The following is a 26,218-nucleotide window of genomic DNA, read 5'->3' on the forward strand; positions in this document are numbered from 1 at the left end:
GAAGTGAAAAGTCGCTGACTTGGGAATGTGTTCAGTGGGTTTGAAAGAGAGAAAGGTGGCCAGGGTAGCAAGAGCTGTCAGCCAGCAGATGAGGAGATGAGGTCAGATCAGGGAGGATTTATAGGCGGCGATTTGCACACAGTGAGAAGCATTGAGGGTTCTAAGTGGGGAGGCAGCACTGTCTATGGGTTGGCTGCCAGATGGAGCAGGAGACCCTTTGAATGTGTTAGGGTTGTCCAGGTGAGGGTCTCTGGATGCTCAGGCCAGAGTTTTAGGAGAGGAACTATGAGTTAGGGTGTATTTTGGAGGTAAAGATTTGCTGATTGAAGGGCAATGGGAAGGAAGGAGACCATTTCTGTCCCAAGAGACTGCTCTGGAGGGAGGAAGGTACTGGGGAGTGGTGCCGTTGACTGAGAGTGGGAGAGCCTGGGGCAAGAGCAGATTTTGGGAAGGAACATTTTGCTTTGCCATGCTGGGTTTGCAAGTCCTAGCGCACACCCGTGTCTCAGGTAGGCAGCTGGAGGGAAGCAGACCTGGGGTGAGCAGTAGCAATTCACGTCACTGTGGTGAACTGCTCCCAGGGGAATTCAGATCATTTACTTTTAAACACTGCTTGCCAAGCAGAATACATTTGCCTCCAATCTGTGGCCCCCAGTGGTTCCCAAACTTGCATTCATTTTAGAAAGTAAATATAAATTGCTAGATTAAGAGTAAACCTTTAACTTGTTGCTAGCAAAGCTCTTAGGTGTCACGGAGGAAGAGGGTCCCTGGCTACTTGGTCTGTGTCCATCCAGGGGCTTCTGTGACTTCACTGCCAGTCCTGGCTTCCTCCACTCATTTATCAGCCCTTCACTTAGCAGCCTATGTGCTGGCCCTGTTCTGGGCTGGAGGGAAATTGTTTGAGATGTGAGCTCTGCTGTGAGAAGCTCATTCTAGTGGGCATCCGAGTTCCTTGCCCAAAGGAATAATGTCCTGTGCTAGCTTTTTTCTTCTGGTTATCTTTTTTTTTACATTAAAGATTATGTATTTATTTACTTATTGTTGAAGTGTAGTTGACTTACAGCGTTGTGTTAGTTTCAGATGTACCACAGAGTGATTCAGTTATATATATGTCTATATAAAATATATATTTCAGATTCTTTTCCCTTATAGGTTATTACAAATTGTTAAGTGTAGTTTCCTGTGCTCTGTAGTAGGTACTTGTGTGCTAGTTTTATTTACTGGAAGCTTTTGATCTCTTCAGCCTGCAGCTGGTAATGATGCAGTGATTTATGGTGATGGACATATCAGTGCTGGCAGTGCATGTCCAAGCCATGTATCAGGGGTGTGTGTGTGTGTGTGTCTGTGTGTGTGTGCACCTGTGCACTCTGAGGTGCTTAGGGAGTAGCTCTGGTAGTCGTGGCTATGTGGTTGACCTGTGCCCCAAATCTGAGGACCTCCTTGTTTGTCTTTGTGCCCTGCTGGTGGCTTGGCTAGGGCAGGCAGTGATCTTCTAGGTCATCTGTTCTATTTAATACCTGTGGGGGAGGGTGAGTTTCTCTCACCCTCTCTGCTTGGACCCTTCTTCTCACATGCACACCCTCTCTGTATCTGTCCTCAAGTGGGTTTCGGAGTCATACTGGTAGCTCCTCTTTTTTACAGCATGACTGAAAGAAACCAAGGGAACTAGACATTGAGTTCAACAGTGTGCACTTTGAAAACCACACAGTCTTTCCAGTGAGCTCTCAGAAAGTGTGCTTAGCTGTTCCTTTTTAGGAGAGTTATGTTTAACACCTCGCTGTTCAGAGTGTGGCTTCTAGATCAGCCCCATCGGCACCACCTGGGAGCTTGTTTGCAATGCAGAATCCCAGGCCCCACCCCAAACCTACTGAAACAGAATCTGCAGTTTAACAAGATCCACCAATGGTTTTTGTGCACGGGGACGTCTGAGAAACAGTGCTTCAGATTGCAGCCTTCTGGAAAATTCAGCCTCTTTGCTTGGCTCCTGAATGTACGAGAAGTTTCCCAGGTGCCCTGTGTGTCTCCTGAGAGTCAAGCAAAAGGAGAACCTTGTCTGAGAAGGTGGAGATCGGGCTTCGCCTGGAGATCACGGTGGAATGCATGTTCACCAGTGGGTTGCCGAGGAGCTCTTTTCTTTTGGCAGTGATTTAAGTGACTTTACTTTTGGGGGTCAAGGCCTTGGGACATTTTTGTCAAATGAGGGGGCAATTGGGCTTGTTCATCAGGAGAAGAGAGGGCTCACGGGGCTGAGGCCATGATCGTTGTCATCAAATGTTGGAAGACCCTGAGAAGAAAGAGAAATCAGGCCTGTTCTCTTGAGGGCAGAAGGAAGACCTTCAGAACAATTCCGTCATCATGAAAAAGCACTTCCTAAGGTGGCAGAACTAATTAGAGGTGAAGGGGCCTGTCTCCAAGGGGTGAGCTCGCATCCCTAGGCACAGTCCAGGCATGAGCTGGATAGGCCCTGTTTGGGATATGACAGGGAGTCTCAGCAGGACGTGTGGAGTGGCACCAGTTCCCGTCCTGTGAGCTGTTGAAAAAAGAGAAGAGCTCACAGGACGAGGTTCAATTCCAGCTTACCAGACCTGAGTGGGGCAAGTTACTAACTTTCCTAAGCCTCAGTTTCCTTATCTGAAAATAGAAATCATAATACTTACCTCATGAGATGCTGTGAAAGTTTAATAAAAATTATGAGTCCAAAATAAGTTATTGGTGTAAAGTTCTTGCCAGCCTGGCATGAAATAGGGTTTAATACACTGTAGTGTTTTCCTTCTTCTGTGTATTCATCTCCTTTTCCTTATTTGAATTGAGCTTAATTAGTTAAGAGTTTGAGCAGCTGGCTTGATGTTGGATTTCAATCTTGTTCACTTCTGATCTCGTTAATTGCTTCTGGTTGTTCTGGGCCTGGTTTGCTCAACTAGGATATTTTAATGAGGCCAGAATAGTAGGGTGACCCTATATGGGTACTGCTTTGGTCACTCAGGTGTTACCCCTGAGGCCTGTGGCCTGAGGTCTGTGGTGGTCACCAGGGCATCATCCAGGAGGGCCAGGCAGAGCCCACAGGCTGTCACTGTCAGGAAGCAATCTGGTTCACTTTGGGTGGAGGGCTTTGGAGTGACTGCTGTCCCTGGACCTGTATACCTGGCACCTGAATATGCAGACATATCTGCTCTTGGATAAATTCACATGTCTATCTGCAGATGCAACATGTTTATGGAGGAGAATGGGAAAGAAGGCAGAGTTGCAGCGAGAGGCATTTTATAATTTATCAAGATAGGAAAGAGCATCTTTCTCTACTTTTTACTACCTCCTCCCTCAATAAAAAGCGCTTCTTGCTTGAGAAATGGAGACACTTGGGTTATAGTTGGTCAGTCTCAGTCTGCCCCCAGGTCCTAGAATGCACAACATTTCTTCCCTCTCCTATCATCCTTTCCACCTCCCTGGCTCTCACCTGTCCTTCTGTACTCCTCATTCCAGGCCACCCCAGCCTCTCCCTTCTGTAAACAAGGACTCTTCATTTGACATTCAGGAGAGTTTAGGTCAGGCTTCCTAGGTGGTGCTAGTGGTAAAGAATCTGCCTGCCAATGCAGGAGACTCAGGAGACTTGGGTTGGATCCCTGCTTTGGAAGATCCCCTGGAGGAAGAAATAGCAACCTGCTCCAGTATTCTTGCCTGGAGAATCCCATGAACAGAGGAGCCTGGAGGGCTACAGTCCATAGGGTTGCAAAGAGTTGGACACAACTGAGTGACTGAGCACAGAGTTTAGATCATGTCATATATTATGTTTCCCAGCTTGACCTCAGGTTTCCTGAGGTCAGGACCTGGTAGCTTGGCCACGTGGTTTCTGCAGAAATACCAGTATGGTGATGCATTCATATTGCAATGACTCTAATAATCTGTGTCAGGAAGCTCAGTGCCAGGCTTCTGGTCTCAGGGGACTACTCAAGGACCAGTTGTATTCATCATTGAGTCCAGCAAGACATGCGGAGGCAGGGGCTCTGGGAGTGCTCAGTTTAGGTTAGTAGATTGTTTGAGTAACTGGAAGCCATGAAAAGTTAGTCTGAAACCTGGCAACTTGGAAAGAGAGGCCAGAAAAGGGAGCCAGGACGTGATTGAAAAAAAAAAAATCACGTTTATTAATATCCTAGTTTGTTCCATAAAGGATGGGTGTACAGAGCAAAATAGAAGTAAAATATAATTTGTAGAATGACATTGAATATAGATACATAAGTGTATAAAATCAGCACTAGGGAAGAAAGAAATATATTACATGAGCCTTTTCATATGACCCAAATTCCTTCAAATTAACTTTTGAAAAAGTAGAGAAAGTCTCTTTCCCAAGGTGTCTTCTCAGGATGGCAAGGGCTTCCTTGATTTTCTCTGTGCGTGTGTTTCTTCCCAGTCTGGGCTGAGTGAGCTGATGAACCATTCTGCCCTCTGGCCCCCAAGCCTTGCCTTCTGCAAGGATTTGCCCATTACTCCAGGAGAGAAGGGTCTGTAAGGTACACCATCTCTGCCACTCTCAAATCATCAACCCTGATAAGTCATCACTACAAATTGGTTTTATTTTCTTTTGTGTTAAAGCTTGATTCAGAGTCTGTTTGACAGCCAGATTGGCCCAAAAGGTATAATGAGGCAGTGCCAAGCGTTTCTGAATAAAGAAGTAGAGAAAGGAGCAGGCTGAGGTGGGTGGTGATACCTTTTTTGTCACTAGGGCACGTGGTCCAGCTGGATTGCAGAGCTTGGTCTGTTTACAAAACTGGAGAACAGAGAGCCTTCCTCTGCGGCACTCCTGACCTGAGGCTAAGTGGGGGCAAGACGAGGAGTTCTCCTGCTAGGTCTGGGTTTCTTGGCAAAAGGCTCATCAAACAGTACTGATACTCGGATGTTAAAAGTGTGATGGGCAGCACATGAGTTAAGAGCACTGGCTCTGGAATAATGTGTTGGATTCAATTTCCAAATCTGCCGTAGCTGTTTCATCACAAGGAATTTCCTCAAGTTCTCAAAGACTCAGTTTCTGCATCTGGAAAATAGGGAAATCAATTGATGGCCTCACAGAGTTGCCATGAGGATAAAATTAGGTGATGAAAGAGTAGTGCTTAGTGTGTTCCTTAGTTATACAGAAGCTCTCATTTTAAGCAAATTGAACAATATATTTTATAGAAGTATTTAATTCAGTGATCTTTTTGAATTATCCACTTTTTGGCTAATTTTTTTATGGCCTATCCAACCTGGCAAAGAGCCCCTGGAGAAGGACATGGCATACCACTCCATTATTCTTTCTGGGAATATCCCATGGACGGAGGGACAGGTGGGCTGCAGTGTATAGGGAAGTCAAGAATTGGACACGAGTTGACTCACTGGAAAAGAGTCTGATGCTAGGAGGGGTTGGGGGTAGGAGGAGACGGGGACGGCAGAGAATGAGATGGCTGGATGGCATCACCAACTCGATGGACATGAGTTTGAGTGAACTCCGGGAGTTGGTGATGGACAGGGAGGCCTGGCATGCTGTGGTTCATGGGGTCGCAAAGAGTCGGACACGACTGAGCGACTGAACTGAACTGAGTGACTGAACACGCACAACCTGGCAGAGATTTCCCTACACGCTCATCCTACCTGCCCGCTTCAGTCTCCTCCTGTCCCACCCACAACAGGCTTTGGCAATGTGTTTACAGACATATCTGGCTACACTCAGACTCAGCATCAGAAGTCTTCCTAACACAGTCCTCTGCTCATCCATTGCCAATCAGAGTGTATAGTTTTTTATTTAAAATATATCCTGCGGTTGGCAAGCATCAATATTTATCAAACCCAACGAGGGCAAAGGAAACGAAGCCTTTACTTTTATTCTTGACAAATGACTCTGAGGGAGCTAAAGAGGTGGAGTACATTCCCTTCTCCAAGAATGCTGGAATTGGAGGTGGAAGAAATGAATGACATTTCCAGCTCTGATGTCTGGACTTAAGTCTGATCTCAGACAAACCACCTGATCTCTTGGAATGTCAGTTTCTTCTCTTGAAGAGACTCAAGTCTTGCCTCCTAGGAGTTGTTTTTATAAGCTGTACTGTTTTCATGCTAAGATGAATTTGATTCCTGTTTCTAGTCCCTTGTTACTGTTTTCTAAGTAGGAAGGGTTTGATCAGGTTACGGAGACACTGGCTAGCTGGCGTTCTTGCATGAACGTGGCAATGAAACTCTTCTTTTTGTAACTAGGTTCTTCCTCTTCTGGATCCTGCCATTGTGAGTCCTGGCCCCGATGCCCATCTCACAAAAGGGCCCCTCTCTACTGACAGTCTCCTGGACTTGTGCCAGGTGTGAGATCCCAGGCAGGTGACATCCCCCTTCTCTGTAGGCTGGTGCATGGCTCTCCCTGGGGCATGAGGTAGAGGGTCAGACTTTCGCATGACTTTTCTCTAGAGGTAGCCCTCTCTGGAGCACAGCTCTTATCTGCTTACATTTCTTGGAAGGCAGAGAAGCTAAAGGGAAAGGCCCTGGGCTTTGGAGCCAGGCATACCTTGGTTTGGAATTTGGACACACAAATTTGTGGTCTTGGAAAAGTTACCTGACCTTTCTGAGTTCCTGTGTCCTGTCTATCAAATGGGAATGACAGTCTTACTCAATGTGAAAGCAGGGACCATGACAGGCTGTTCAGGACTTTATCTGTGATTTAGTCAATGCTTGATAAGTATTCCTGAAGGACAGATACCTACAGAACACTTAAATGTTTGTTAGGTGTTCATGTCCTTCTCGGAGAAGGCAATGGCAAGCCACTCCAGTGCTCTTGCCTGGAAAATCCCATGACGGAGGAGCCTGGTAGGCTGCAGTCCATGGGGTTGCCAAGAGTCGGACACGACTGAGCAACTTCCCTTTCACTTTTCACTTTCATGCATTGGAGAAGGAAATGACAACCCACTCCAGTGTTCTTGCCTGGAGAATCCCAGGGACGGGGGAGCCTGGTGGGCTGCCGTCTATGGGGTCACAAAGAGTTGGACATGACTGAAGCGATTTAGTAGCAGCAGCAGCAGCAGCAGCGTGTCCTTCTGGTCTGCTTCCAATTCTTGACCTCCAGTGCACTCTTCCAGAGAAGGCAATGGCAAGCCACTCCAGTACTCTTGCCTAGAAAATCCCATGGATGGAGGAGCCTGGTAGGCTGCAGTCCGTGGGGTCGCTAAGGGTCGGACATGACTGAGCGACTTCACTTTTACTTTTCACTTCCACACATTGGAGAAGGAAATGGCAACCCACTCTAGTGTTCTTGCCTGGAGAATCCCAGGGACAGGGGAGCCTGGTGGGCTTCCATCTATGGGGTCACACAGAGTCGGACACGACTGAAGTGACTTAGCAGCAGTGCACTCTGCATGGTAGGAGGTTGATCATTGACTCAATAAATATTGTGTGTCAGGCATTTAGGCACTAGAGATATGGTAGTTTTTCTTCATTGGCAGAGAATCTGCTTGTGTGGGAAATTACATTGTGGTGGGAGGAAAATGCGGTAAACCCAGTGAATAAAGAACAGAGCATGTGAGAAGGTGAGAAGTGCTTCCAGGAGGGGTTGTGTGGGAAAAGGGGATGAAGTAGAGAAGGAAGGGAAGTTGGGAGCTGTGATCTTAATAAGGTGGTCATGGAATACCTTAATTAGAAGATGACAGCTAAATAAGAGAGTTAGTGATCTTGGACCAAGTCTCTTTCTCCCCAGTGTTCCATCCAGTTTTCCTTGCTTAGGTTTTTACACAAGTAGAAGGCAAGGTAAGATGAAGCCAAGCGTCTGTGAGCAATACCAAGCTTTACCTTCTGCAGAAACTAGGAGGGTGCCTGGAACCTCATTCTAACACTGTCTTCTCTGAAGTCTCTAATGCATGGTTTTCTAGCCTCGAGACTTCCCAAAGGACCTCACCTGGAGAGGATTCCTGATGAGCCCCAGAGCTCCTGGCTGAGCAGCAGCCAGTCAGCATGTTGGGTGGATTGCTTTGCAGGAAGCAAGGCTCTTCTGTGGCGCTGCTTTCCCACTGTGTGTTTGCCCTGGCACCCAGCACCCCAGCTGCATTTATGCTCTGGGTGCCAGGTGCCGGGTTTTCAAAACAAGAATGGCTGTGTTTTGGGTGCCCGTTTTGGTTACAAAGCAGTACACAGCTGCCCATGCCACCACCGTGCCTGTTTGGACCACCCTCCCCCCTGCCCCCCCGCATTCTGATGGCCTGAAACGTTAGTGGCTCAGCTGGGATTGGGATGCTCGTTGCTCTGAAATATCTTTCTTTCTCACTGTGCTGTCTCACCTGCCCCCCTCACCCCTGAAGCTGGTCTCCTTGGAGAATCCTTACTTTAAGATTTGTTTCTGGCCAGTTTTTTAATTAGGGGTTGGGGTGGAGAAACATAAAGCAAACATACCAGGGACACATTTCATTTAGAATGCTGCTTCGCAAACATTAAATAGCTTTTGAGGCAGTTGTTTAAATTCTAGAATCTTGTCTTCCCTTGCAAGATTCCAGTTGAGTGGGTTTGGGATGGGACCATGGAATCTGTATCATAGCACCACCTCCACCATCATCATTGTCATCAAGTCAGTTCCCTAGCTGAGTACACTTGGATAAACCCCGATTGAGAGGCATGGTTTACCTCCCTAAATTGCTTGTATGTTAAAGCTGAGTGAAATCAACTGTGGTCATCCTCCCAGGGTCCAGCTGAGTGCTGAGCTCCCAGGGGCACTCAGTGCACATCTGTTGGGGGTTAGAGGCAATGTGAGGTGTATCCTTTTATAAAGAACCCTTCACAGTGTGAAGAGTTGCCTACTAACTGATCTCAGTAGCTATGTTTTCAGTCTTAACTGTTGAATTTTTTTCTAAAGCAGAGGCATGTCTCTTTCAGGATTATAATGACAAAACAATAGCATTCTGAAAAGAAGAACTGAATAGGGGTAATTATTTTTGAAGGAAGCTGAGCCACACCTTCCTCCCTGAATGTTGTTTTGATAAAGATGTCTTAATTTACACCATTTATTAGTGCTTTTTAGCCTCAGCTACTCATTGGAATCATCTGGGAACTGGGAAAGTATGGATGCTTGGGTCCCACCCACTGAGGCTCACCCTCTGTTCCCATCCACTGAATCTGGGCATCAGAATTTTTAAAAAGTTCTCTAGTGATTGTGACATGCGACCAGAACTGCAAACCACTGACTTAGAAAGTGTGGAGCCCCCTGGAGAGGGTGGGAGGGTGATTCATTTATTGAGTCTTACAGGGAGTCTCATGGGACTCCAAAGATGGAAAACCCTCTGATTTGTGATCCCAGACTGCTCTGAAATGTATCTGAAATACATTTCATATAAATATAATACATATATAATGACCCAAATTATATATAGTAGTTAATTGTTTTCTACCCCTTTAATAAAAACATTTTTTTCCTGATTATAGGTATGGTGTGTGCTTATCCAACTGTTGGGTTTAAGTAGCAAAGTATAAAAATGGCTGATAATCTCCCCAAATGCCAGCACATGGAAGACATAACTGTTAATATATCTGGCACACCTCCTTTCTGTTTCTCTGTGGCTGAATACACACGCAGCCTAGACATACAATTTGACATCAGTGGAATTAATGATACATACTGGTCTGTGTGTTATACCCAGCATGACTTTTGATAAATCTACATAATGACGTCCCTTAAATCTCATAATCGTTTTTATGAGCTCTTGCCAAATTCAAACTTTAATTGCATCTGATAAATGGAACATCTACTTCATTATTGAAGCTTGCTAGATTTTTTTAAAATAGAAAGCAAACGACAGTGTAGGAAGGCCCCCTTGTGTGTCTGAGCTGGCCAGCATTGTGCTGGAGGACTGTTGAATGTCTTGGATTGGTTTGTGGGCTAGAAACAGAGGGGCTTAGCAAGCTTGGCCACAACCACTTGTAGTGCTGGTCTTGGTTGAGTCTTAGTTTCATTTTTTAAAAAAATTTTGTTTTTAATTGGAGGATAATTACTTTACAATATTCTGATAGTTTCTGCCATACATCAGCATGAATCAGCCATAGGTATACATATGTCCCTGCCCTCTTAAACCTCCCTCCCACCTCCCTCCCTATCCCACCCCTCTAGGTCACAGAGCATCAGCTTTGGGTTCCCTGTGTCATATAGCAAATTTCCACTGGCTATGTTACATATGGTAATGTATATATTTCAGTGCTACTACTCAAATCATCCCACCTTTGCCCTCCCCCACTGTGTCCTAAAGTCTGTTCTCTATGGCTGCATATCCATTGCTGTCCTGTAGATTTTTAAGCCCTTTAAGAGGTTCTTGCCTTCTGGACTCATGTCGGGTATAGAAAGCCTAAATGCCAGTCAGCAAAAAGGTGTCTCCCAAACATGCAGGAGCTGGACCTGCCCATAGGAGGCATCTCAGTGGCGATCCATGGCTGGCCAGTTAGTCTGGACAGTTTTCAGTTCCTGAGAGAAGCCGATAACCTGCATTTATGTTTGAAACCTCTTGATTTTTAAATGCAGACAATGAAAATTTAAAAATTAAATTTAATTTAAAAATTAAACATGTTGTGGGGGCCAAGCAAAACACACCTGGGGCTTTTTGTAGCCCTCTGGCACTGAGGGCTTCATCTACTGAGCCATCTGTGGCAGTTGGTATCAATTTCAATTATCAATGAACTACTTCATTCAGTTCTAAAAACATTGACTGAACGCAGTATTCTGCACGCCAGTCACTGAAAGATTGGAAACACAAAGATGAAAAGTGATCATCCTTGTCTTCGCTACAGTAGTTTATAGTTTAGAGCAGTTCTTCTCAAAATATGGTCCCCAGAAGAGTGTTCTTCAGATCACCTGGAAACTTGTTAGAAATGCAAATTCTTGGGCCTTATTCCAGGTCAACTGAATCAGAATCTGCATTTTAACCAACCCTACGATCTGTTTCAACAGACCTTCCTGGTGGTTCTAGTGTCTGCCGAAGTAGTGAGATCAGGGGCAGAGGTCTATGGAAGGCAGAAGCTGTGCTGGGAGTCAGGGGAACTTTTCAGAAATGAATGGCTCTGGGACTTCCCTGGCAGTCCAGTGGTTAAGACTTTGCCTTCTAATGCAGGGAGTCAGGATGCAGGTTTAATCCCTAGTCAGCAGCTAAGATTCCATATGCTTCTGGGCTGAAAAGTCAAAACACAAAACAATATTGTAACAAATTAAATAAGGACTTTAACAAAAAGAAATGAATGGCTCCAGCTGAATCTTAAAAGATGAGCAGGAGTGAAGCAATGGGGAGGGCTGTCTGGGAGCAGGGGGCAAAGGAGCTGTAGCAAAGAGGACAGAAAGTGTTTGAGATTTGTCCACGTATAGCCTGTGGCTGGGTTCTGAAGACAGTGCTGGGAGGTACAGTGATCTGAGAGTAGGAGGGGCCAGCTGTTCAGTCCTTGGCCAGGTAGACTGGATTGTATCTTGCAGGCGTTGGGGCATCATGGAGACCTTGTGGTATTGGCTCTGCGTTTAAGAAAGTAATGCTGGGAGCAGGGTTCAGATTCCTTCTGGGTAAAGACAACTCTCCTGGCATGTCACTGGTCTAGATCTTGTTTCCTGCCTCTCCTGGCATGACTTGGATCTGGGTCAGCAATTCCCACCCTTGGATAGGGTGGCAGGGAGGGGAGGAAAAGCCTGGGGGTGAGGAGGCAGCCAGCGATGCCTGTGAAATTGTGATGGTGTTGTGCCTGCTCCTTCTCTGTCCCTCAGGAAAGACGTGTGCTCCCTAAGCTGAATGTTGTAACAGTGGCCAGTGTTCTCAGTGATGGCAGTGATCGTCATGATCCTACTTTAAAAAAAAAAAAAACGCGGCCCATCCCTTTCAGTGGCAAATATGTTGGCGTATAACCTTGCTCTCTGTCTTTAGAGATCTATAGTGTCCAAAGCGGAGAAGGCAATGGCAAGCCACTCCAGTACTCTTGCCTAGAAAATTCCATGGATGGAGGAGCCTGGTAGGCTGCAGTCCATGGGGTCGCTAGGGGTCGGACAGACTGAGCGACTTCACTTTCTCTTTTCACTTTCACACATTGGAGAAGGAAATGGCAACCCACTCCAGTGTTCTTGCCTGGAGAATCCCAGGGACGGGGGAGCCTGGTGGGCTTCCATCTATGGGGTCACACAGAGTCGGACACGACTGAAGTGACTTAGCAGCAGCAGCAGCAGTGTCCAAAGAGGAAGCGATTTGAACTCAACGCGGGGAAACTCGTGTCTATAGCTCACTGGTCTTACTACTTTCTCCTGCCCTCCCTTTCTCTCTTTCTCTCTCCATTTATCTCTATTTCTTTTCAAAATGCTGAAGTGTGAGACAGTGGAAGCAGGATGCAACGTCACCTCCCCCTGCTGGTCATTTTGTACAGTGTCTTGTTTATAATATATACAGAGTGGAGACAATGGTCCATGGAAATGACAGAAATATAAAGTAGCTGAGATTGAATCCATTAATTTAAAAAATTATGGTAAATTAATAAAATGTCACCCTTTTGAAAGGGTGAAAGGAACTTTTTGACTCCTTCCATTCTTTGCAAAATGATGTAATATATTTCTGAAGTAGCTATTTCTTGCATCCTGAACTGCAAATTCTCGTAGATGAGAATGATTTTAATGATTTCATTAGCAATTTCTTTTATTCTGCCTATGTATTGGATGTTCTTTCCTAAACTAAGATATTGAACAAGTTTTTCCATTTGATTGCTTTGGATGCTCATTCAAGTTGATCATACATACTTACAAAACACCCAAGGTTATAGTCTTTATGGGCATTGAAAGTGATATTTAAAGTGAATGAAACTTGTGTTTCAGTTTAACCTTTTTTTACTCATGATGATGGTGTTCATCAGTATGCGTCCATGCAAAGTTGCTTCAGTCGTGTCCAACTCTTTTTGATCCTATGGACTGTAACCTGCCAGGCTCCTCTGTCCGTGGGATAAAGGTTGCCATGCCTTCCTCCAAGGGATCTTCCCGACCCAGGGATTGAACCTGTGTCTCCCACATTTCCTGCGTTGGCAGGCGAATTCTTTACCACTAGTACCACCTGGGAAGCTTGTTCATCAGTACAGGGGATAGTAATTATGAACCTATTGAGATGATAGATTATAGAGAGGCTTTTCAGAGGAGAGTGAATGACCTTGCTGAGAAACCTTAGGGGTAAGCTTTTCTAGAGAAGCTTTCTGAACAATTTTCTCGATCCTCTTATTTGTTGGCTTCTAAATTTAAATATCCTTCTTAACAAAAACTAACCTTACTGTTTTTTTTTCTGAAATCCCTGCCTTGATTTGCCCCAAGGATAAGGAAAATCAGACTGATGTCAGGTGGTTGGGGTGCATTTGTGTGTTGAAGGACATCCCACTGAGAGGCAGCTTGAAGCAGAAGGATGTGCACTGTCTTGGAAGCCAGGCGTGCACACCTCTTACTCTGCCTGCAGGCCAGTTAACTCCCCTAAGCCCAGTAACCGAGGTACTGTTTAGGTTGTCTCCAGCTTAATTCACTGTTTTAATCAAAATGATGAAGACATTTGGCCTCATTTAGGCAGTGAGAGCAGCACTGGAAATATAGAGATGCAGTGAAGTTGCTTTTATCCTCTTACAGTGACTCTCAAACACAGCTTAATAGTGAATCATCCTGAGGATTAGCTGTAGGTTGGCATTTTCTGTAGACACACGTGCCTTGTACTTAACTGCATATTCTGTTTTTTTTTTTTTTTCCAGTTGCAAATGAAGCCGGAGATAAGACTGCCAGGCCACTTGCCCGCTTCTCCCGTGAGTAAATCTTGTTTCATCCCCCTCCTGGGCTCCTTCAGCGGCTTTTTGCCTGTGTGGTTCACCCTGCCAGGTGTCAGAAAAACGCTGCCCATAAAAGAGTAATATAGGAGGTATATTCAGTGGGCTAATACTCCACTTGAGCCCTATCACCAGTGAGTTATTCATTGCTCTTGCCTTTTCAGTCTTTGGAATTGTGGTTTATCAAATTGTGCTCTAGGACTTTGCTATGCTAAGTGTGGTCCTGGGAGCAGCAGAACTGACATCATCTGATGACTTTTTAAAAAATGCAGGGTCCTAGGCGCCCCCTAGACCTCCTGAATCAGAACCTCCGTTCCGTTCCGTTCAGTCGCTCAGTCGTGTCCGACTCTTTGCGACCCTGTGGACTGTAGCCTACCAGGCTTCTCCGTCCATGGGATTCTCCAGGCAAGAATACTGGAGTGGGTTACCATTTCCTTCTTCAGGGGATCTTCCTGACCCAGGGATCGAACCTGGGTCTCCCGCATTGGAGGCAGACGCTTTAACCTCTGAGCCACCAGGGAAGCCCCTACATTTCAGCAAATCCCCAGATTCCTGTGCACGTTTGAATTTGAGAAGCACTGCACTGGAGGGGCCCCTGAGTATCCTGCTGTGGGGTGAGACTCATTTCTGAAGAATGAGTACAAAAGAGTCTGTGAAGTGCTTGTAGCTGTCAAGGTCCATAGAAGTGTGGAAGCATCATCACCTCCCAGTGTGGACTCAAGGCTGCTCTACTGGCTTTGCCTCAGTTCATTGACATTTTGAAGCTCAGATGCAATCCGTGACTGCTTCTCCTTTGACACTGAAATATTTGTAAGGGCCTAGGAGCTCCCCATGAATTTCACTTGATTCCTGTCTCCAGGTCTTGATCCCAATGGATGAGCAAGAGTCAAAAGCCTCTTGGTGTTTTCTGTGCCAGAGTGATCAGCAAATTACACAGCAAGTTAATGCATTCCCTTGGATGAAAACCCAGATTCCTTGGAGTGGAAATACCAAGGGAGATTGAGTAGGGTTGAGGGGAGATGCTCCCCAAATGGGTGGAGCATCCAGTGGAGAAATAGCAGAACTGTGAATCAGAATAGATGGATTTTTGTTCCAGTACCATCACTGCTTGCTGGCTTTCACTTAAAGTAATTTAATGGATACTTCCCATGCCTTAGCTTTCCCGTCTGAAAAATAGGAAATTCATACCTACCTTCTCTCCTTTATAAAAAAGTTGCCATCTTTTGAGATGATGCTTTGAGAGGGGTTACCCAAATTCTGAGTTACTGCGTTGTTCACAAAGGTTGACCAAGTCTTGAGCGTGGATTCTGCCATATAAGTCTTAAAACCTAGAGACGCAAAAGTGTCGTTTCTCTTTTGTTAGGGCTTCTTCTAAACTCTGCCTTCTAGCTCTTTTGTGGTGGGGGGTGGGGAGCTTCAAAAATTTGGGATTGATTCCTAAAAATGATTTTTATAGAACTGTAATAATACATGATAATGGAAGAGCATTAAGTGCTCACATTTTAGAAACTGTTTAATAAAATAGTTGCTTCTCACAGGCCCTGTTTTTCACTGCTCTCCTACTTGGAATCATTATTTCCAAAGTAAGTATGTCATCCCACAGCTCAATGAGGGTGATGAATATGCTTTTAGTCCCTTTATTTCTTCATCTCCTGAGCAGTAGTCAGGCAAATTAATAAGCTGGAGCAGTAATGTGACCACGCAGTGCAGGCTGCACCCTCACGGGAGTTCCTGCTGTTCTGATGCTCCTCACAAGGTTAGGAAGGAGTTGGAGCCCTTTAACCATGAGGCCTGAATGAAACCTGGAGCAGTTAGGCCCTTCACAGAGAGGAGAGGGTGCCTCCTCTTGTGAATGGCTTCCACATTTTCTAAATTGTGACACTGGGTTGAAGGGATGGTGTGTCACTTAAAAGCTTATTTGTAGGAGCTGAGTGAAGAGATGAGGAAAAATAGTATCTATACAGGAAAAAAGTAGATAGTGGCAAACCAGTTAAGCTGGGCTAATTCTGAAAAGAAAAAAAAAAATCTCCTAACTTTGTCCTATGTCCTGGGAAAAAGTCAGATAGCACATTATCCACTAAATCTTTCTGTAGCAAGTCTTAGAGGAAAAAAAAAATAGGTGACTTTTAGGAAGGAAAAAAAAATCCTCAGTGTAGCATTGTCTGAGTGTCACTCACCTCACTTCACCACATTGAAAATGACCTCTTTGGAAGTGTTCAGTTTGGGAAGACTGGAAGGATTTGAATGGTAGACTTTCCCTTTGAGACTGGAAGGTGAAGCACTGTAGCATTCTCTAACGTTCACACCTCACAAGACACATGAAAGCCCTGACAGTGCCCACGGCCCAGTGCAGAATTAGGAGAGACGAGAACACAGGCAGGTAGGGTTGTGAAAACTGGACCCTGTTCAGCAGAAAATACCTGGGGTGGGGAGGAAGAGGCTGGTCCACTGGCTTCCTTAGTAGTCCTAAGGTTTTCATTCCCTTTGGGGAGGAAGAGGCTGGTCCACTGGCTTCCTTAGTAGTCCTAAGGTTTTCATTCCCTTTGGGGTTCTTACATTCTGATCCCTGATGCCTCTACAACATGTTCATTTCTCTGTAGATTTTGCCCCTGCTTGAATCTGTATACTTTTCTTGGCTTCCCCTACTGCAATGGAGATGAACTCTGATGATTATAGTAAGGAATCCTAAAGGAGAACTGGAGGTAAATAGAGTATAGAACCACGAAAACATCTGGCTTTTCCAAGGGCTGGCTTCCCATTCTACCTTGGCCATCTGATTTACCAGTCTTGCAGGCTCTCTCTAGTCCACTTATGAATAGGATCACCTCCACAGTATAGCCCAGTGCTTGGGTTTCTTCTCTGTGTGACTGATACCACCACCCCGAACCCCATGCTTTCCTCAGAGAAGTTGATTCCAAAACCCTTGGGTCAAGCTTAATTCCTATGACATTTAGACTGGAGACACTTGCTGTGCCATGAGGTGGTGGGGTGCCAGGAGGTGAGTCCTCCAAAACTCTGGATCCTGTCAGTCCCTTTGCCATCCCTGTCCTCGTCATTTTAGGCTTGGCAGTGGCTTTTGATTAACCTGACCTTAATCAGAGCATCTGTCTAATAACAATGGATACAGTGAGTAACAAGGAAGCCATCCCCCTGGAAGTAGGGTGGGAAAGGAGCAGGGGTGGGGTGGGGAATGGGATTCAAAGGAAGTAGGGAATATTATCTTCCCTTCAGAAACCTGCAGAAAGATGAGGGTGTCCAGGAAAATGAGGAGTTGAGAGTGACCCTGACTTTCAGGCACTGCTTGAACCCGAAGTACATTGGCTTTGGGTCAACAGATGGTTTAGAATGGCTCTTACCATGAGGCTGGCTATCCTGGGGCTGGAGCCCCTGTGTGTGAGGACCACCTCTCTCTGTGCAGTGATCGGGGTGACTACTGCACGTGAAGCTCTCTGACAGGCAGGGCTAATATTAGCCACACAGTGTCTCCATTTTTACAAATGAGAACAACGAGGCTGAAGGAAAGATAGAGAATTGCTCACTGCTGGAATTCTAGGTCTTCCAACTCCAAATCTTGGCTATTCCCAGTTCATATTACTTCCTCCTTGGTCTAAGGGGTTAGAATTTGCTGACTGTGGGACTTGGGGATTGGGGGTCTTCCAGCTCAATGGTGGAGGTGCTAAAGCTTTACCACAGGGCAGGCTTCAGAGATCCATGTGGCTGTGGCCTTGACTACAATTGGTTTCATCTGGGGTGGGAAGACTTTTCCTCCACCATCCCCTTCTGCCAGCTTACTTGTATCAGGAATCACCTAAAATAAGGGAAAAACTTGATACACAAATCCCCTTGGGAGTGGAAACACAGGGGTTTCCTTCTTACTATGAGGAAAATTATTGATTGACAGCAGATTTAGGCATTGTTTTCCCCATATACCTGAAAGTGTTTCCTCAGTGTGTAAAGAAAGGGAGCGGACAAGGGGATTGCTTCATTTAATTGTTCACTTGGTCATTCATTTTAGTTACTCATTCAAATAGTTATTGAACATCATCGTGGACCTGGCCCTGTGCTATATGCTAAGGACACAAATTCTGATTAAAGCAAGATCTCTGCCATCAAAGAGCTCACAGTCTAATCAGGGAATTGGAGAAGTAAGGGGCTCCAATGGAGTGTGCGGAGGGAAATGCTGGAGGTTGGTACAGAAGCTGTGGGAGCCTGATGCTGGAGACCTCATCTGGCTGGGGGTGTGGGTGGATTCAGGGGAGCCCTCCTGGAGGAGGCAGGCAATCCTTGAGGCTTGGGAAGTGCATGGGGGTTAACAGGTAAGGAGGGTAACTTCCATTCCTTCTAAAAAGAAAAAAAAAAAAAGAATACCACTTTTCAAGGAGTAAAGGTCATGTGTAGTGTTCAGACATGGCCACAGTGTGGCAGGAAAAGCCCAGATTTTGGTGTCCATCTCTACTCCAGGAACAGAGGAGGCCAGTGTAGTGGACAGAGCACTTTTTTTTGTGAAGGGAGCATGTGGCATTGGAAGAGACTGTGTGGATGGAGGGGTTGGCCCCAGAGTTTGTGTAGCTGGGCAGCTCCATTCTGGAGTTTTGATTGCTTCCCTAGCTGAGGGGTGAATCATTTCTCCCCTGAGATTAGCAATGGTTGAAAGAAAATAGTGGTGTCCAAAGCAATAAGAAAATGGAGCCTAATTAGTAATGCCTACAAATGTGGCCTCTCTTGCTTTGGGAGGTAATTATCCAGATAGTGTTGAAAATAGATTATTCTATAAAGGATCCGGAGTAGTTTCTGTGGATGGATGATAAAGCAAAGAGAGGTCGCCTGGTATTTTTGTACTGGGTGTTTGATTGGGTGAATGGTCCCCTTTCCTGGGCAGAGATGGGCATGGGCAGACAGGGTGTATAGCTAGGCTGAGTGCTGGGTGAGCCTAGTACTTATTACATGGTGATGTCCATTGTGGAGCCCAGGGCAAATTCAGATAATGTCCCATAAAGTGCTTGAGTCTATTCAGAGATCTTTTCTAAATTGATGGTCATGGTGAGGGGAGTTTGTTGCAGGCATTGGGAGCTTGAGTTGACAGTGGATGGGTTACACAACCAGGGTGATGAGAGCAAGGATAGGATAAAATGGGGAGGGGAAAGGGCTGAGAACTGTCACAAATGGTGGTGAGCTGTGGCTGTTGGCTGGGCATTCAGTGTTGTCAGCAGTGTGTTCTGTGGATGATCTACAGCCATAAAAAGGGTCCAGGACAGTGGAGGAAGAGGATGTAATTTCCTGGCTTGTCTTAAACAGCTGTAACTGCTTCCAAAAATGTTCAGATCCCATGTAGAGCACTAGGTCCCACCTCAACAGTGTTCACAGACTGAGTGTCTTCATTTCCCACTTGCTCCCACAGAAAGTTATCTTCAGCAATGGCAGCTTTGGGGCCTAACGGGGCAGCAGTCCAGCTCAGTGGTCTTCAAAGCGGGGTCTCAGGGAACTTGTTAAAAATATGAGGATTTGAACCCCTCACCAGATCTGCTGAATCAGAAACTCTTTGGGGTGGGTCTCCACAGTCTGTGTTTTAACAAACTCTAGTCATGATTCTAATGTACACCAAAGTTTGAGAACCACTGCTGTAGTTGGAAGGACTGTGTTGTGGTGGAGGAGGCAGAGGCAGAAGCCAGCATGCAGAGCAGTACAATGGTTCTATTTAGTTTCTGTATTATAGAACAATACAATTTACAGTTTTCAATAGCCCCAAAAGGAGAGGGGGGCGGCAGAGGATGAGATGGTTAGATAGCATCACTGACTCCATGGGCATGAATTTGAGTAAACAAAGAGATAGTGAAGGACCAGGAAGCCTGGCGTGCTGCAGTCCTTGGGATCGCAGAGTCAGACACGACTTAGCGACTGAACGACAGCAACAACAGCAATATGTAATTATATACAGACATAAGACAGAACAGATGTTAATTGTTCTTGTCAAAGGATAGTATATTATTATTTAATTTTTATTGGTGGAGTTTGTGGGGACTGGTGGAGATTATGGAAAGATGATCTAAAAGTCCCCCTAATCCACCCCTGCAACTGGCACTGCTCTGCATCACCTTTTCTCTTTTCTAAGGTCATCTCCCACCTGGCTCTGGCCTTTCCTCTTCCACAACAAGGTCATTAGAAGAACTGCTAGGCTGGCCCCTAGCTTCTTTTTTGTCACTTCAAATCACCCTCCACACTGTAACCTGTACCGTCATGGTCTAGTTTTTGTCATGACATATTTGTGCTTCAGAACTGCAGTGGGGGACAGGTGCTTCCCTGGTGGTCTGTGGTTGAGAATCTACCTGCCAATGTGGGGGACAAGGGTTCAGTCCTTGTTCTGGGAAGATCCCACATGCTGAGGGACAACTGCTGAGCCCACATGCTGCAACTACTGAGCCTGTGCTCTGCAACAAGAGAAGCCACTGCCATAAGCCCTTGAATCCCAGCGAAGAGTAGTTCCTGTTCACTGCAACTAGAGAAAGCCTGCTCCCAGCAATGAGGACCCCACACAGCCAAAAATGAAAAAGAAAAAAAACAAAACAAAAACCAAAGCATAGGGAGTTATTCCCTAACTAGTGTTCATCCAAGATTTCTCTGTCTGACCACGAGGGTCCCACTGCTCTGACTTACCCTCTTTCTCCATCCCTTTCATCAAATATAGTTTTTATCAGCCAAGAAAAGCTGCTTGATTCAGTAAACATCAACCCATTATCTTAGATTTGAAAAATTTCAAGTTAGACTAGAACTCGCAAATGATCCAGTCCAAAGCTCACCATCTCACATAAACTCATCCTCTTTATGACATCCCTGTTAAAGGGGTCATGAACTCTCCAAAGGAACCCATCCTGTGATGGAAAACTCCCTTTGTTTTGGCAGAGTCCCTTCATTGTCCACCTGAAACCATCACAACATTGTTAATTGGCTACACCCCAATACAAAGTAAATGTTAAAGAAAAGATAACTTAACCTTGTCTTAGAAAAGGTTGATTTTATGGTCAGAATGATGGACTGGACTGTTATGTGTTTGGGGGAATTGAAACTCCCTCTGCTTTTCTTGTTTTGAATGTGTTTGATCAAGTCTTTGATTGTGTCTACTATATCACTCGATCCCCAGTATGTTAGCCACTGGTCCACCAGTGGATGGTTGATGGTACTACAAGTAGCTGTCTAGGAGCTTGTGGAGGATATGTAACCCAGGTGTTAGTTGGAGGTTCTTGATCTTTTGAGGTCTTTTGAAGTGTTAGTCACTCAGTCATGTCTGACTCTTTGCAGCCCCATGGACTGTTGCCTGCCAGGCTCCTCTGCCCATGGAATTCTCCAGGCAAAAATACTGGAGTGGGTAGCTAATTCTTTTCTCCATGGGATCTTCCCTTCTTAGGGATCAAACCAAGGTCTCCTGCATTGTGGGCAGATTCTTTACTGTCTGAGCTACCAGAGAAGCCCATTGAGATTTAGGTAAATAGGTTTAGATCACTGTTGTGTGCCCTTTGGAGGTTCAGAACAGACCCCAGTATCCTGTGAATACCTGGGATGGCAGTGTTCTTCTGACTCTGATTTCCTATTTCCCCTGATTGTGTTCCTCTATATGCTTCTGGTTTTTTTCGTATCTGCACTGACACAGACCCAGAAGCAGGCCGAAGCCCCTTCTTCCTCTCTTCTTTCCCTGTCACCAGAGGCTACTGGTCAAAGCAGAACTTAACTGAAGATGAGGAAGAGAGAGATCGCAATATGCAATTGCATGCAGACACTTTAATGTCATAGTTCTGTTCTCAACAGTTCTTCCATCCATCCCATAGCCAGTAATTTTTTTAAAAGACCATGTTGCCCATGCAGCTCCTCGCTGACTGTCTCTTGATCCTCCTCTACCCACCTTCCTCCATTCTTTACCCTTTATTTCCACTTCTCTCTTAGGAATAAAAAGACGCTCCTCCTGGTCTCTCGCGTGGACCTGCATGACCATTATATTAGTTGCTTTGGTATCTGCTGACACTCTTGCCTTCATCATCTCTCTTCTACTTTCAGTTTATTTCTTTTTCTACATGTAGGTCAGTTGCTTCTTCTTTAGTGGGAATGTGGTCCACCCTGTTGAGATATTAACAGATAATTAACCCCTCGCCACTTGAAAAATCTGATCAGAACTTTGTGTGTGTGTGTGTGTATAATGTGATCCTGAGGAGGGCAGGGAAGACATGGGTTGGCTATTTTATGCCAAGCATCGCCTTCTCTTCCCTTTCAGTGTATAGTCCTTTGAATAAAATTAGGATAAAGTTTCTGATTCCAGTAAGAGGTGGACTAAGAAAACCCGAAAATCCTCTAATTTTTATAAGGATGTAGAAGTGCTGAGTAAAATATTTTTTTAAAATGTCTTTAAACCCATAGTTAAACTTGCAGTAAAGAAAGGGAAACCTGCAGGTGGTAGAAATGAAAGAGAAATTTAATATCAGTACAGCAGGCTGTAAACATGCCTGCTGAGTCTGCAGCTATGCTCCATGGGGGTGGTGCTGTTAATTCCGTGGAATCTAGTAACATGTGTTTTAACATCTACCTGGGGAAGGGAGTTAAGGCCTTGGTCTGTGCAGACTGGGAAGTTGGAGTGAGACTTCTGCCTGAACTTGGATTCTTAAAACATATGGCAGATCATGTTTTCCAAAAGTATTTGCAGCTCTATCTACCATCTCACATGCTCTTCTTATAGTGAGGTGTTGACAAGCCTCCCACTGAGATGTGAAACCCATGCCCCCTCCCCTTGAATATGGGTGGCCTGTAACTGTGGTGGATATGTCACTGTGTGACTTACAAAGTCCACCTGGGGCCTGTTGGGATGCTTGTTCTTGGAAGCTACTGTGTCTGAGACTATAGGTTTAGTTCTTTTGTGTTAAAAGAACCTTGATTATTAGTGGGGCCTATGCCTTTGTGCCTCCAAATAGAGTGCTTTCTTCAGGTTTTCTTGAAGCTTAGTATGATGATGTAACTAATTCTGGTCAGTGAAGTGTAAGCAGAACTGTTGGGGTAGATTTCTGGAAACTTTCATGAGGCTCTTGTGCTCCTTTTTTTAATTTTCTTATTTCTCCTTTCTCCACCATCCTGCCTGGAACACAAATAGGGTACCTAGAGCTCTAGCTGCCACCATGGGCCATAGGAATCATGATCACACCCAGAAGAAGATTTTGTGGGACAAAGATGATGTATCAGCCCTGAAATGCTTACCTCCAGATTTTATACAGCTGAACATAAACTGTATTGTTTGATATTTTGGAATTTTGAGTCTCTGTTACTCAGATATATATTATCCTCATAATGCATCTTCCAATAGACTGCATACTTCTCAGCAGCATAATTAGAAGACAGAAGACAAATTGAATACTTGTGAAATGATGAAGGAAAAGAACTTTGTCAATCTGGAATTCTATACTGAAAGAAACATTACTCAAGAGTGAAGCCAAAATAAAGACATTTTTCAGGCAAAGAAATTCCAAGAGAATTCATTATACATATATCCTTTCTTGGGCTTCTCTGGTGGCTCAGATGGTAAAGAAATCCACCTGCAATGCAGGAGACCTGGGTTCGATCCCTGGGTTGGGAAGATCCTCTGGAGGAGGACATGGCAACCCACTCCAGTATTCTTACTTGGAGAATCCCCATGGAAAGAGGTACCTGGTGGGCTGCAGCCCATGGCATCACAGAGTCAGACATGACTGAGCGACTAAGCACAGCACACATATAATCTTACTTAGAGAACTATCAAAGGATACATCTCAGGAAGAAGACAATTGAACCCAGAAACAAGAATGAATACAGAAAAAGTGATGACTCATGATTCTATATGTTTAATAGTTAAAAATTAAAAAGAATATTGGGATTTTAAAAAAAAGCAGTTTTATTGAGATATAGTTCATATACCATAAGGCATACCTGCTAAAAATGTACAGTTTAGTGACTTTTAGTATATTTGTGGAGTTTTGCAATAATCATCAAAATCTAACTTTAGAAAACTTTGTCACACCTAAAAGAAATCTGCCTGACAGCAGTCACTTTTAATTGAGACCCACACTCCCGGTTCTGGCATATCATGAATCTACTTTGTGTCTTCATATATTTACCTATTCTAGCCATTGTATATAAATGGATTCATATAATATATGGTCTTCTGTGATTGGCGTTTTTGACTTAGCATAATGTTTTCAAGATTCATCCATGTTGTAGCGTGTATCAGAATATAATTTCTTTAAATTGCTGAATGATAGTCCACAGTATGGATATTTTCATTTCTTTTCATTTGAGTTGATTCCACTATGAATATTGTTGCTATGAATATCGTGTTTAAGTTTTTTTGTGGTTGTATGTTTTTATTCAGCTTGGATATATACCCCAGAGTGGAGCTGTTGGATCCTATGGTAACAATAATTTCAGCATTTTGAGAAATTGCCCAGATCTTTTTCAAAGTGGCTAGACAGTTTTATTCCTAACAACAAAATATGAGTGTTCTATTTTTTCTAAATCTTCCCCTACACTTTGTTATGGTTATTCTTTAAAATTTTAAACCTGGTATGTTTATAATATGACCAACTTCATACAATATGAAGTTGTATCATTTTGTATTTTGATTTCTATTTCAGTTCATTTCAGTTGATCAATTGTGTCAGACTCTTTGCGACACCATGGACTGCAGCATGCCAGCCTTCCCTGTCCATCACCAACTCCCAGGGCTTTCTCAAACTCATGTCCATCAAGTTGGTGATTCCATCAAACCATCTCATCCTCTGTAGTCCCCCTCTCCTCTTGCATTCAATCTTTCCCAGCATCAGGGTCTTTTCCAATGAGTCAGTTCTTCACATCAGGTGGTCAAAGTATTGGAGCTTCAGCTTCAGCATCAGTCTTTCTGATGAATACTCAGGACTCATTTCCTTTAGGATTGACTGGTTTGATCTTCTAGCAGTCCAAGAATTACTAGTAGTGTTAAGCATCTTTTCATATGCTCTTTGGCTATTTGTGTATCTCCTTTGGAGAGCTAGTTCATTTTTAAGAAAAAGGGCAGCATCCCATTCTCTGATTTTTTGTTGAAGGAAATACAATAAGATGAAAAGAAGGTGCCAAACTTACTTATGAACCAAAGTTAGAGGAAAACAGAGACCTCAAATGCAGCAGTTCCCAAACTGGACTCATCATCTTTTTACAAGTTCCTACTCCCATGTTTCCTAAGTGAATTGGTGCCATTTTGTTCATTAGTAGCACCAACCAAAAACCTAGGAATCACATGTGTATCTCTCTTCTTCCTCACCAGTCATTACATTTACTGAATCCATCTCTTGAATTCTATTTCCTTCAGATCCTTTCACTCCATTCCCATTGCCACAGCTTTATTTTGGCCGTTTGTTTTCTCATACCTAATGGATTTCACTGAGTCTCCATTTTCCTCTGTGAAGTTCGTTCTCTTCCCTGCCAGAAGAATCTTCCAAAAGCATAGCTTTTGGAATGACATAGCTGACTATGTCATTCTGCTCCTTAAAAGCCTTCAGATATGCTTCTGGAAAGATGGAGTAGACATAATTTTTCTTGTTACTACAAGAAGAAATACAGCTGAAGCTAAATATAATGGAAAACTCTGGTCATTTTATATAAAACAAACAAAAACAAAAATACTCTGAAAGATAAACAGAAGAAGCCAAACCAGCTAGAGATATTAGGACCTGGGGAATGACTCAGTGGTGAGTTTTCTGGGTTTTCTTTTTGCCTTATACTTCCCATAGTTGGAGCTGGAGAAGCCATAAACCTGGAAATGCCAAAGATCCAGACAGTAAAAGCACCCCCAAAACCCTGCTGTCTCTATCCAAAGGACCAGGGAAGGGGCAGTCTAATAAGGTAGAAAACTTTTAGATGCCAGCTAGATGCTCTACTCCGGGTTCGATCCCTGGGTTGGGAAGATCCCCTGGAGAAGGAAATGGTAACCCACTCCAGTATTCTTGCCTGGAGAATCCCATGGATGGAGAAACCTGGTAGGCTACAGTCCACGGGGTCGCAAAGAGTTGGACACGACTGAGCGACTTTACTACTGCTACTACTACTAGATGCTCTACTCCAGCCAAACAGTACAGAAAAGAACTGGGCCCCATCCTTACTGCTGCCAACAATGGCTGGGGGTGGTGAACTGAATATTTAGCCTCACATGACTATCAGTGCCCTAACACCCCCACTCTGGTGGTTTCAGAGAAGATCAAGTAGGAATCTGGCCAATAATGAGGCCTCTTCCCCACCATGGTATCAGTGAAGAACAAACACGGAACATGGAGTTCCACTTCCAGTTGGTTATGAAACATCCTTCTTGTTCCCTGTTGAAGTGATTGATGTCATAGGAGGCCTAGTAGAGAACCAGCACGTCATAAATGACAAATGGTACAGATGCCATCCTTATCAGATG

General features: G+C 44.5%; 1 protein-coding gene across 4 annotated transcripts in view; it reads left to right on the top strand.

Moving 5' to 3' along the window:
- The window catches only part of PDE1C (phosphodiesterase 1C), a 525,292-nt gene that overhangs the window by 70,869 nt on the left and 428,205 nt on the right, over window positions 1-26,218 (top strand). For all 4 annotated transcript variants that reach the window (XM_088834595.1, XM_088834591.1, XM_088834592.1 and 1 more), the window contains exon 2: window positions 13,711-13,761. In XM_088834595.1, the coding sequence (XP_088690721.1) occupies window positions 13,711-13,761 (51 nt within the window). The remainder of the gene's footprint in view (window positions 1-13,710; window positions 13,762-26,218) is intronic.

The sequence above is a fragment of the Moschus berezovskii genome, chromosome 3, assembly GCF_049115385.1.
Source record: "Moschus berezovskii isolate FMDL1 chromosome 3, NW_MosBer_1.0, whole genome shotgun sequence".
Classification (NCBI taxonomy): domain Eukaryota; kingdom Metazoa; phylum Chordata; class Mammalia; order Artiodactyla; family Moschidae; genus Moschus; species Moschus berezovskii.